This window comes from Procambarus clarkii, chromosome 86 (genome assembly GCF_040958095.1).
Source record: "Procambarus clarkii isolate CNS0578487 chromosome 86, FALCON_Pclarkii_2.0, whole genome shotgun sequence".
Classification (NCBI taxonomy): Eukaryota; Metazoa; Arthropoda; class Malacostraca; order Decapoda; family Cambaridae; genus Procambarus; species Procambarus clarkii.
Genome location: NC_091235.1, coordinates 13,231,744 through 13,246,093, shown reverse-complemented (window position 1 = coordinate 13,246,093; position 14,350 = coordinate 13,231,744). Strand labels below are relative to the sequence as shown.

General features: G+C 38.1%; 2 protein-coding genes across 2 annotated transcripts; both read left to right on the top strand.

Annotated features, from left to right (window-relative positions):
- Positions 1-3,558: 3,558 nt before the first annotated feature.
- LOC138358776 (proteoglycan 4-like) lies at positions 3,559-4,029 on the top strand. The gene has a single exon (XM_069316950.1). The coding sequence runs from the start codon at positions 3,559-3,561 to the stop codon at positions 4,027-4,029; it is 471 nt and encodes a 156-aa protein (XP_069173051.1).
- A 33-nt stretch (positions 4,030-4,062) lies between these two features.
- On the top strand, positions 4,063-6,024 carry LOC123769453 (zonadhesin-like). Its single transcript, XM_045760564.2, has one exon. It carries the CDS (start codon positions 4,063-4,065, stop codon positions 6,022-6,024), a length of 1,962 nt encoding a protein of 653 aa, XP_045616520.2.
- Positions 6,025-14,350: the final 8,326 nt, after the last annotated feature.

Sequence of the window (14,350 nt, the reverse complement as noted above, 5' to 3'; positions counted from 1 at the left end):
TTAGTGCGGAACATATCTCAGGACTTAAATAAATGCGGTGAGTATACACTGAGATGTCGATATGAGTGTGTATATGCACTGAGATATCGATATATCAGTGTGTGTCTACACCGAGACGTCAATATATCATAGTGTATATACACCGAGATGTCAATATATCATTGTGTATATACACCGAAATGTAGGGTTGATTACCTATTAACGATTTCGAGAGTTACTCCCACTGCCTCTCCCCCCCCCCCTCCCTGGTAATTGCCTTGTCTGTGAGGTTGTTCGTATTCGTAGCCCAAAGATCCACATAACAATCACAGCCAGACTGATGCTGGTAACTTCAACAGAAACTTGCTCGGTGTGTGTATATGTGTCATTACAATTATACCTATTCATGTATCAAACTTTGCCAATTCATGTGATCCCATGCAATGTCCGACGAGAACTGGCAACCTCTCCAGCTGTATCAATCCCTTAACTCAAACCGGAGAAGGCAAATTGGTCCTTTTTGTCACGGTAGCTTACGGGTGACATTAGCGTGCGATGTATGGCGTTGATATGAGTACACATCCAATAAGCCTGCACAGCGGGAACTAACTCGGCAATAGATGGAACAAAGTATTAAAGCATTAGCCAGGGTTTATTGGACAGCCTGCCTCGTTAGAATAACTTGACTACCATAACGGATCTCAGAACGGCTTGTAAAATTACTCAGTCTGAGAGGGAATAATGCGGCAATAGTAGGATTGTTTGATCATTCTGTGACACCGAAGTACGTGAAAATGATTGTATGTCTCTATATATATACGTGGGGAAGTGAACGAGTTCTGTGGATCTAGATTGCTGGAAAGGTTGATGTATGGGGTGGACACGTGCATTAGTTTAGTGCTGGGCCTAAGACCAGTTAACTTTAAGGAGGGGTTATTACTCCCCCCCTATAATAAGTTTCTGACCATCAAGCAGGTATACGTTAAGTTCTCAACATAATTCAAGACGATAGTATACTCTCCGTATATGGTATACGGAGAAATGTGGTTCACCTCCTATATGTATACTTTTTGAGGCCTCCACGCTCAAAGAATTCGAAATTAGAAAACTAAACTCTACACAAATTAGTTCTGGATTTAGTTTTCTTGTAATGTAACTAAAAATATCATAAACAATATTTATTTAATAAAAATATTATCATTATTGTTGTTGATATTTTATGCCATTATCATCACTATTAGCAATTATATTATTATTATTATTGATTATTATATGCAAAAAGTATCATACAAAGTTTATGAACTATTGACAAAGGAAATAACAAAATAAAAAGGCACAAACACACGCATCGACAATTATATACTCGACGTAATATGCCTGAAGTTATGTCATAAATGCTCGGCTGTGCAGCTATAATAATGTAATTCACATGGACATCTATAATATTCCTGCATCTTGATCTAATAACTCAATGCAAGCAGGCTTTAATATGATAACATTGACGGAGTAATATATCCGAGGTTTCAGCTATAAAATAGTTGAATGTATGGGTTGTGATCTTATACATACGTTTAGAGAGAGATCAAAATCCACTCATAATAATATAACATACTTGAAGAGTTTGTTGTTGTTGTTTAAGATTCGCTACTTGGAACAAAAAGTTCCAAGCAGCACGGGCTATGGTGAACCCGTAGTGAAGTGAGAGGCTTCCCGATGACTCTCTATTCCCTTGGGGGCGCTTTCTAATACCAGGCGTCTGTGGCTTTTCTGTGACTCTTATTGGTTATCAACTGCGAGAAATCCTTTGAGAACTCCGCTTCAACAGCGCGAACATCTGGGGGCTTTCTCACTTGGTAGAAATCCTACACAATAAGAAATTTTTTAATATTGGAGATTTGTTGTGATAACTAGAGGTTTCATGGAGCACTCTGTGATGGTGGTACGGGGGTTATTGATCCAGATAAATGATAGCTCTCTCTATCTCTCCTTCCACGAGGAAAATATATTGGTAAACTCTAACCCTGAACCCCATGAGGCATTGATTGATTTTTCTTCGACTATTTGCTTAAAGTCGACTAGTGCAACGACTCTGAATATCCTCTTTAATATCCTGGTAAAGAAAAGCATTCACTGAATGAGGTTGTGGAGGTGTTGATTATGTATAAAATTTGTGATTGTCTTATTACGGTGAACAGTTCAACTCAAGTCAAAGTTTAGTTGAAGTTAAAAAAGTTATATTTTGATTATGTTCAAGCATCCCTCTCGGCGTTGATGGCTTCCTACAGAGAATTGTTTCTTACAGGAATATATTGACCATGAGCTAAGTCAACATCTTGGATGAACTGCAAGAGCAACAGATAATTGGCTTTTCTTTACACACAACTCAGAACTGATGACGTTCAAACATTTCTCGAACAGTGCTTCGCTGACGACTTCTGTTCGAATCACAAATCTGTAAAAGCCTCACCCATTTATTACAGTTACCAATAATTAGCATGATAATTTATCCCATAACCAAAGGTCTTCACCACATTATCCCCAGCCACTGCATTCACTCCCACATCACTGACGCCTCAACATCACGCTCTTCATCTCGTACTTTGGAACTGTTTTGTAGCCTCGTACATCTCGGGGGAAAAATACATTTTATGGGCTGCCAGCTAGCCTGCCATGCGTATATTTACATAAAAATATATGTGTTTTAAATGCGAATACCCGGATTTCCAGAAAGGAAAAAGAGAGAGAGAGAGAGAGAGAGAGAGAGAGAGAGAGAGAGAGAGAGAGAGAGAGAGAGAGAGAGAGAGAGTGTAACTCCGTCCTCGCTTTGGACGCAGGTGAATACATATTGGTGTACAGACGCCATATTGAAATGTAAAGATTTATGCTTTTATTTTCTCGTTTTGGCCTTGTCTTTCTCCCGGGGGAAACAGGGGCATTAGGGCTAGAATTCAGGGCTTGATATCAGGACCTGAATTCGCTACTTTATCGCTGCATGTTTTTTTTCGAGTAAGGGTGAAAAAAACTAATTGTAGTGATTTTTTAAGTGTTTTTGCTGGTTTGGTATATTAGCTAAAATTAAGCTATTGCTCATCTATTATAGGCATAGAGAGGGGATATTACGAATACAAAATCATATTAAATAAACTGTAGAAATAACACTGTAATATTATGGTATGATTTGACAGAGTATAACCAACGCTGCCAAACATATCTCCACAGAGTATGACATAAAGAATCTAATAAAGTCTAAGTAACAAATGTCAAAACCTTAGTTAAAAATAACTACATGAATAACAGGTGTAAATATTTTCTAGCTTTAATTTCCAAAATCCCATAAGACTTCACAAAATGCTTCGGATTTTTTTTTGTTACCGGGTATTTTAGTATCATTGTACTTCACATTCGCTTTGTCTAACAGTTGCTTTCCATTTATGCATTTCATTCTTTATTAAGTTTGTTATGTGTCTCCATATTAATTATTGACACATTTTTTATTGGTAATTTTTGTATTATTAATATTTGCTTGGTATTTATGCAGAGCAAAAAGTCACAATATCATAGAAGAAATAACCCACACATATGAAAGAAGAACCCACACATAAGAGAGAAGAACCCACACATATGAAAGAAGAACCCACACATATGAAAGAAGAACCCACACATATGAAAGAAGAACCCACACATATGAAAGAAGAACCCACACATAAGAAAGAAGAACCCACACATAAGAAAGAAGAACCCACACATAAGAAAGAAGAACCCACACATATGAAAGAAGAACCCACACATAAGAAAGAAGAACCCACACATAAGAAAGAAGAACCCACACATAAGAAAGAAGAACCCACACATATGAAAGAAGAACCCACACATAAGAAAGAAGAACCCACACATAAGAAAGAAGAACCCACACATATGAAAGAAGAACCCACACATATGAAAGAAGAACCCACACATAAGAAAGAAGAACCCACACATACGAAAGAAGAACCCACACATATGAAAGAAGAACCCACACATATGAAAGAAGAACCCACACATAAGAAATAAGAACCCACACATAAGAAAGAAGAACCCACACATATGAAAGAAGAACCCACACATATGAAAGAAGAACCCACACATATGAAAGAAGAACCCACACATATGAAAGAAGAACCCACACATATGAAAGAAGAACCCACACATAAGAAAGAAGAACCCACACATAAGAAAGAAGAACCCACACATATGAAAGAAGAACCCACACATAAGAAAGAAGAACCCACACATAAGAGAGAAGAACCCACACATAAGAAAGAAGAACCCACACATATGAAAGAAGAACCCACACATAAGAAAGAAGAACCCACACATAAGAAAGAAGAACCCACACATATGAAAGAAGAACCCACACATATGAAAGAAGAACCCACACATAAGAAAGGAGAACCCACACATATGAAAGAAGAACCCACACATATGAAAGAAGAACCCACACATAAGAAAGAAGAACCCACACATAAGAAAGAAGAACCCACACATAAGAAAGAAGAACCCACACATATGAAAAAAGAACCCACACATAAGAAAGAAGAACCCACACATATGAAAGAAGAACCCACACATAAGAAAGAAGAACCCACACATATGAAAGAAGAACCCACACATATGAAAGAAGAACCCACACATAAGAAAGAAGAACCCACACATAAGAAAGAAGAACCCACACATAAGAAAGAAGAACCCACACATAAGAAAGAAGAACCCACACATAAGAGAGAAGAACCTACACATAAGAGAGAAGAACCCACACATATGAAAGAAGAACCCACACATAAGAAAGAAGAACCCACACATAAGAAAGAAGAACCCACACATAAGAAAGAAGAACCCACACATATGAAAGAAGAACCCACACATAAGAAAGAAGAACCCACACATATGAAAGAAGAACCCACACATAAGAAAGAAGAACCCACACATATGAAAGAAGAACCCACACATAAGAAAGAAGAACCCACACATATGAAAGAAGAACCCACACATATGAAAGAAGAACCCACACATAAGAAAGAAGAACCCACACATAAGAAAGAAGAACCCACACATAAGAAAGAAGAACCCACACATAAGAAAGAAGAACCCACACATAAGAGAGAAGAACCTACACATAAGAGAGAAGAACCCACACATATGAAAGAAGAACCCACACATAAGAAAGAAGAACCCACACATAAGAAAGAAGAACCCACACATAAGAAAGAAGAACCCACACATATGAAAGAAGAACCCACACATAAGAAAGAAGAACCCACACATATGAAAGAAGAACCCACACATAAGAAAGAAGAACCCACACATATGAAAGAAGAACCCACACATATGAAAGAAGAACCCACACATAAGAAAGAAGAACCCACACATAAGAAAGAAGAACCCACACATAAGAAAGAAGAACCCACACATAAGAAAGAAGAACCCACACATAAGAAAGAAGAACCCACACATATGAAAGAAGAACCCACACATAAGAAAGAAGAACCCACACATAAGAAAGAAGAACCCACACATAAGAAAGAAGAACCCACACATAAGACAGAAGAACCCACACATATGAAAGAAGAACCTACACATATGAAAGAAGAACCCAGACATAAGAAAGAAGAACCCACACATAAGAAAGAAGAACCCACACATATGAAAGAAGAACCCACACATAAGAGAGAAGAACCCACACATATGAAAGAAGAACCCACACATAAGAAAGAAGAACCCACACATAAGAAAGAAGAACCCACACATATGAAAGAAGAACCCACACATAAGAAAGAAGAACCCACACATATGAAAGAAGAACCCACACATAAGAAAGAAGAACCCACACATATGAAAGAAGAACCCACACATATGAAAGAAGAACCCACACATATGAAAGAAGAACCCACACATAAGAAAGAAGAACCCACACATAAGAAAGAAGAACCCACACATAAGAAAGAAGAACCCACACATATGAAAGAAGAACCTACACATAAAAAAGTAAAAGAACCCCAACCACATTAGAAATTCAGTGAAAGTGATAATGCTTGAGACCGTCAGTATATATATTTCTGCGTTCACTGTGAGGAGCAGAGAAGGGGGTATCCCACGCAATGTAGTGATGCAACACTGATGTTACTTCTGCACCACGGTGAAGGGAATACAGGACGTATCCTGAAGACTCCCAGGGACTTGCTATTCCATTTTCTTCAAATGGTGGTAGGCGGCAGCGGTTTCGAAATCTTCGGAAGGTCTTTAAAACAGTTATCACAGGCCTTAATGAAGCCTCTGAGACACGTTGCAAGTAAAGAGTTTGGCAAAGGAAGTGGGTAACGAGAAATGGCGAAAAAGGAAGGGAGGAGGGGGGTAGGATGTCTCGTTAGAGAGGAGAAAAATATCGTGGGTGAGGCAATGCGAGGGGTATCAAGTTAGGGAGAAGAACTGAAGAGCTTGAACTGCAGGTGCACAGGAGAGCGAAAAATGGGATTGGGTGGATCAAAGAGAATTTGTGGTTTGGTTTGCGGAGAGAAGATTGGAGGGTAGAGATTGAGAAAGAAGTAGAATGGTGCAGTGTTAAGGAGAAACGGAAGAAAGGGAACCCAGCGTCTGAAGAAGGTAGGGGTGGAAGAGGAAATGAAACGCCAGATATTTCAAGATAAGGAAACATTTAAGAGTCAAAGGAGTTGTGGAAAATTTATGAGTTGAAACAGGAAAGAGAGAGAGAGAGGTGGCTGAAATATAAGAAGATGTTGCGCGGAGAGAACACGGAGAACGGAGAGCGAAACAACCATTGAAGACTTGGCAATATAAAGAACCAATGCTAATATAATATTGGCATTTTAAGGAAACAGCAGAAGGCATATTGAACCTTAAGAGGCAGCTTTATATATCCACTCCAAACGCATTCATATGTCTAACATACACTTAAAACAACCAAGTGATCCCACGTCTACTACGTTAGAGACAGAGAGAGCAATAGGAAGACTATAAGAGGACATTTACGATATCCGTAGTGCTAGGCACGCGGTTCTTGAAGGAGAATAAATAAAAAGTTGACGGAGGAAGTGGAGGCGAAGATTAAACAGAAGTGGACACAGAAGTACTTGTGATCTTCAGGGCGGCTGGAGGACGAAACATTAAAGTGAAATAAGAACTATAAATAAACTTTTATATAATATGTAGAAAATATAAGGAAAATACGAATCAACAGGAAAATATAAAGGAACAAAAGTCACATCATATAAAGAGAACAGAAAATAACTTAAATTATATTTAAGTTAAGAGGATTGTGAAATATTGAAAATGTGAGCAAGCTACGTATTAAAATTACGAAATATGTGAAGCAATTATTTTTCAACCAAAGGATTTCAGTATTATAATGTTGACAAGGAATAAATGTAGCTAAAACATAATTTGCCTTCTGTGATGTGAAGCTTTTTGGATGTATATTTTAAATGTATTTATCATGAACAAACTATGGTAATTCTAGAGAAAGTACGCTGGTTGTTGGAAAGTATTGGAGGTGTTGTGAAAGTGTGTGGGTTGTGGTGAGAATGTAAGTGTTATGATGAAAGTATGGGCGTTGTGGTGAAAATATGGTTGTTGTGATGAAAGTATGTGGATTGTGATGAAAGTATGGAGTTCTTGTGAAAGTATGGGTGTTGTGATGAAAGTATGTGGGCTGTGGTGAAAGTATTTGGGTTATGCACAAGGTATGGTTGCTTTGAAAAGGAACTTTTATATGAGTATAGTGTTTGTCTAAATCATATTGTAATTACAGAAAAAGTGCATAATTGCAGCGAAAACATTTTGATTGTAAACAACACTTTGGTTAAGTATTTATATATATATTGTGTACCAATAGTGAATGCAAATATTGCTTTGCAATGTTTAAAAAAACGAAATATTAAAATGTTACATTATTCGATATTACATTTATTAAAGCGAACGATACTATTTTTTGCAAACTGATACAGCACACGAGATATTTTGCCATAGCCTGTTCCACTACATAACTTGTTTTGGTAAAAGTTTACAACACCGCATGTCATACTTTTTTACATGCAATACAACGTTGTAACTGGATATAACATGCAGTCTTTTTTTATGGAAGCGTTTATATAAAATTTTGATCCGTTTTTCACTATTTTCAAAAGCTCATTCGCATTGCATACTAACAGTCCTGAGGATCAACACAATATTCGCCCAGCGAGAATATATATATATATATATATATATATATATATATATATATATATATATATATATATATATATATATATATATATATATATATATGTGTGTGTGTATATCACGAAAATAAACACGTGATTAAGAATGTGACAATGTCAGACCACGGAGGAAAATGAAACAGGAATTTCCTTAAGTACTTTCGTATATTAAATACATCTTCAGAAGGAATACAAATTCAGAAGGAATTCCTTCTGAAGATGTATTTAATATACGAAAGTACTTAAGGAAATTCCTGTTTCATTTTCCTCCGTGGTCTGACATTGTCATATATATATATATATATATATATATATATATATATATATATATATATATATATATATATATATATATGTCGTACCTAGTAGCCAGAACGCACTTCTCAGCCTACTATGCAATGCCCGATTTGCCTAATAAGCCAAGTTTTCATGAATTAATTGTTTTTCGACTACCTAACCTACCTAACCTAACCTAACCTAACTTTTTCGGCTACCTAACCAAACCTAACCTATAAAGATAGGTTAGGTTAGGTTAGGTAGGGTTGGTTAGGTTCGGTCATATATCTACGTTAATTTTAACTTCAATAAAAAAAAATTGACCTCATACATAATGAAATGGGTAGCTTTATCATTTCATAAGAAAAAAATTTGTAAAAATATATTAACTCAGGAAAACTTGGCTTATTAGGCAAATCGGGCCTTGAATAGTAGGCCAAAAAGTGAGTTCTGGCTACTAGGTACGACATATATATATATATATATATATATATATCTGGAAGGGAGTACCACCTCTAGCTGGAAGAAGGGGGACCCATAGCCTCGGAGGAAACCACGCATAACGCATTAGAGGGAATGTTTAGATCCCCTCCAATACAGTTTCTGTGTGCTTTTCTCCTACCACCCCCTTCCTTTTGTATTTTTTGTGCTTTATTATGCATTTGATGGTTACAAGATATACATGGGTTGATACAAAAATAATAATGCAAAAAGGTGCTTAAAGGTTATGGATCTCTTGAAAAACACAACAATGGGAAACATTGATGAATGTCACAGACGGGTTCGATCATTGTTGCAAGTCAAACACTTCTTCGAATTCCTCTGAAGTTGGACTAGTACCCAAGACGCAACAGGCATTTCCCCTCTGAATCGCAACACTGAGGCGCTGGAACAAGAAACTTTTTGCTCTCTGGTCTTTTGTAGTGCTGATCAATTTGTCCCCCAATTCCTTCAGGAACTTCAATGCACATTTTCCCCACGAACCGAGGGTCTCCGAGGCCGATCGGAACAAAGCTGTAGCAGTGTGCTAGACCTCTGTATTTAATAATTTTCTGCGATTCCCTGAAAGAAGCAGCACCACCGCTTTCACGTGTGCTGTAGTGGAGGTAGGTACTGGCCAGTGTGGCAGCGCACGTGTAGTCCCATACCACTTGCTTACCATCCTTCCAAGGTAGCAAGGTGACCCCATCAGGGCGCTTCTGAGGGTCGTTAGGTCTGGATAAGTGTGGTTCTCTTTGTGCCGGGCAGCGGGCTGTGGCGAGGCACAGCCTCGCCACAGCCTTATATATATATATATATATATATATATATATATATATATATATATATATATATATATATATATATATAAAATTTATAAAAACAAACTGAAAATCCTCACCCCTGAAGGAATCGAACCCAGGTAGCCAGGGCTCCATGCACCTTGGCGTGTCAAATACTTTAACTGATAGGCCACATTGACTAAAAGAATTTATGTCGTCAGACCTTATATTTAACCCAATTCCCAACAGCACTCAGTGACCAATTTGGGCTCAGATATTTCATCAATTACTTCATAATGCTAGGGGGGCACGTGAGTAACATTTGTGAACAATCTTGAATGGTCCCCAAGCCACTATGCAATTTTTTTGCATATTGTTATATAAGTTGGTTGCATAATATTGCATATTGACTTGGGGACCTTTCAAGCTTGCTCGCATATATAATATAATATAATATAATATAATATAATATAATATAATAAAATAAAGAATAATATAGGAGGACTCCCATGGAACTCATGACTTTAAGCTAATATGATTGGCTTAATTCCTCTGTTAATTACCCTTACATTCCTCAGGAACATTGCTAGATTTTTACCAGGCATTTCTTGCTTACTTTTATTAGCTGGTTAAGCGTTCAAGTGTGCTGAGAAGTCTTCATATTAATAAAAAGACAACAATAAATGTAGTCGAAAGTTATAAAAACTATGATTCAAATTTGGTGAGAGGAAAAGTGCTAAGTATATATATATATATATATATATATATAAATATAGGAATTGATTACCTCTCGGTTTGTCGTTGATCATAGTGTAGGGGGACCGAAACGTCGTTGATCATAATGTAGGACGGACCGAAACGTCGTCATGTACTCGATTTCGAGATGTTTGGTTTTGGTGTTTAGCATTCAGCTATGTTACTGCTACTTGCATTAACTTTTGTTATGTTAATAACAAAAAAGTATTGAATGCATGCATAACATAATATTGTTACCAATCACTGATTAACATTTATAACTTTTAAATCCGCTGACGTTTAAGGATAATTTTTTGGCATATTTGTGATAAATTCAGTTTAAAGTAAAAGTGAATAGTGTTCCTGAGAGAATGACTCAAGATGTCCTGATATCATGACAGGACGACGAGATGTCTAGTCTAACATCATATAGACATCTATATGATACCTATATGACATCAATATAACAATGTATAATATATACACTTATAGATTATCAATAATAACAATGTAAATGTATGCTTCTTGGCAAATGCTAATCTACACCAATGCAAATCTGCCAACTAGTGCTATTCTATGGATCAAATACGGTAAAACAAAACCCAGCTGTAGGACAAAGGCAGAGAATGTCCAGTAGAACTCAGGGGAAAAAGCAAACAGCAACAAATGAATAAAGTGGGTGGATGAATAACATGGAAATATGATTACAAAATTCCCTTAAGGGGATGAAACGAACAAAAACGATGAATCGAATTAGCTGGTTATCGAAAATGAATTAAAACTCCACTAACGGGAGATTGGGGGGAGGGGGATCAATTGATAGAGGAGGGGGGGGATGGGGATCAATTGATTAGAGGGAGGAAGGGAGAGATCAATGGTGTAGCTAGAAGAGTGGGGGGTATGACTAGTGGAGATTAAGGTGTAAAGGAGAGGGGGATTAATGATGAATATAGAAAGTAAAGCAGGGGATTTATGGTGGAGATAGAAGGGCAGAATAGATCATTGGTGGAGATGGAGGCAAGATCAATAGTAAGGATAGAGGGGAATGAGTAATCAGTGGTGAGATATAAGGGGAGAAGGAGTGATTAATGGAGGAGATAGAGCGGATGAAGGACCAAAGGTGAAGATTAATCAAACTATAACATATTATAGCACCAAACTCGGAAAAGAATTGTTTATAAACATATTGAGTGATGGATCAACATCGAGGACAAATTGAAAAGATTAAAATACAAAGAAAAAATCTTCAGTATAGTGTAACGCTGTAGCACACAAAGGGTGGGAACTACATAGAACTTGGAGTGAGCACTACATAGCACTAGGAGTGAGCACTACATTGCAACAGTGTTGAGCCCCATGCACTAAGGGATAGCACATATAAGCGGTATTTGATTAAACTAACAACGGATTCAGTGGGAATAATGTATCCAGTCATCATATCCTATCTTGGTCGATTGGAGATCCACAATTAAATTCTCCCAAATCACAGCCGTTACAGAAGATTACTGATAACCTGTACAAACTTTCATGCTACAGAAACCTGTGACCAGAGTACAGGATGAAGACCGAGGTAAGGTAATTATCAGGGGAGAATGCTTAGCCATTACAACCATAAAGCACTTATAAGGGATCAGAATTAGGATTTGGGATAGGACGGGGGAAGGAATGGTGCCCAATCACTTGGATCTTCTTCTTGAGGTTATCTTCAGATGATTTCGGGGCTTTAGTGTCCCCGTGGCCCGGTCCTCGACCAGGCCTCCACCCCCAGGAAGCAGCCCGTGACAGCTGACTAACACCCAGGTACCTATTTTACTGCTAGGTAACAGGGGCATAGGGTGAAAGAAACTCTGCCCATTGTTTCTCGCCGGCGCCTGGGATCGAACCCAGGACCACAGGATCACAAGTCCCGCGTGCTGTCCACTCGGCCGACCAGCTTCCTCTGGATGGTCATGGATTAAACGCCGACCTGCAAGAAGTGAGACCGTCATTCTACCGTCCAGTCCAGATAGTTGGATAAAATGATAACCAGTCAGAGGCAAGTAAATACACAAAATTTAACAGGCAGCAACGAATTATTCATAAGACTTCCTGTGTTTTGTTATTATGACTATTTCTAAACATTGGCGTGTTATCTTACCAACATTTAAATGGTAATGGACAGTATATTACAACTTAAGACGTTCTGTGGTCTGAGCAAGTCAGAAATGAAGTGCGGTTGCCAAGTGTGGTAACAAAGTGTGCAGGGCCAAGTGTGGGCCAAGTGTGGGCCAAGTGTGTGGGCCAAGTGTGAGGGGAAGAAGTGTGTAGGGGGTCAAGTGTGCAGCAATATGCAAATTAGGTCATAAAATAGCAGTAGGAAGTACAACTGATGAGCTATACAGAAAGATGACTTATAAGGAATACACCAGTTGGAAGGTGTCCCTTACACTCTCTGTACCTCCTCCTCATCTTCCTCCTTCCTCTTCTGTCATCCACTAAAACGAATTTGAAGACGAGCTCAAACACTCAAATAATTTCTCGTCTCAGTGCTCAAAGGAAGCCGGGAGAAGTTAATGTGAGAGACATTGTGACTGTAACCTACACACACACACACACACACACACACACACACACACACACACACACACACACACACACGTACATGGATACTCTGCCCCCACCCACCTGCACACTAGACCCCACACACACACGCCCCTGGAGACACTCCGCCACTCCTCCGATTTTAACATTTTTATACACATTACATAAGTTAAAAAATGGATGATAACTTGGCTCCGCGAGCTTCCTGACGGGGCAGGAGGCTAATGTAGCCGCTAGACTTTCAGGCAGCATAGCAGACAAAACTTTGTGTACACTGATGGACAAACGCTGAATTTGCGTATATGCAAATGTCCGAATAGTCTATTGCTCTCCCTCTCTCCTGGCATATTCACAACAGCATCAGGACAAAGGCCGGTGAGAACTTGGAATATACACTCCTTCTCTGAGATATAACTCAATTTATATATATATATTTTTATAATTATTTTGGTAACAAATTTTGATTTCTTTTCATTACATAATTTTTTTCATTGACTGGTCTGGTGATAAATGAAAGTAATTGGTTATCACATACATAATTATATCTAGATAGATCTCAATTTATTGTCATTTTACATGACATTCTGCATATTTTGTCCTCTCTGGGGCTCGAACGGGGATGTGCAGCTCAACACGTTGGAATAGAACACAGCACGTCATGGCTGGTGGGTAGAGATGCATGTTCCGGTTATCGCCTATTAACGGTACGACTCAAACATCATTTATGGGTTAACATTTTCTTATTAGTCACGGCGATTATTCTGTTCGCTGTTCGTTTGACTTCATTTACGTACAGCAGACAATTGAAAATATCGTCTTTGTGAAAGACGGTTTCAATTATAGTTCTCAATTATATTAGTAATTTATCTACACACACTTCTTGACGAGAGTGATGAGGATGGTGTGAGGTGAGGAGGGGCCAGGAGGTGGTAAAAGGTGAGGAGTGAGGAAAGTGCCAGAGGTAAAAGCGAGTGGGTAAATGCGTAGTAGTTTAACTATTGACCCGGAAAGACAATTTATACCCATGGAGAGACTCATTAACTCCGACAGGTGAATAAATATATTCAAAATGGCCGTGACTAAAGGAATTTGGGAAAAATTATATGTACACATAGGGTCTCTTCTCGTACATCAATATTCATCTTCCGTTTTCTTGCTCTTCCAATCAAATTCCAGTTTTAAAACCTCGGCTAAAAATAAGGAAGCTGAAGCAAGGTGTTGCCTGGACCATATCTGGGGCATTCCTCTCACTCAAGGTGTAAATAG

Coding starts and splice junctions, on each gene's coding strand:
- LOC138358776 (XM_069316950.1), top strand. CDS start 3,559: ATGAAAGAAGAACCCACACATAAGAGAGAAGAACCCACACATATGAAA.
- LOC123769453 (XM_045760564.2), top strand. CDS start 4,063: ATGAAAGAAGAACCCACACATATGAAAGAAGAACCCACACATATGAAA.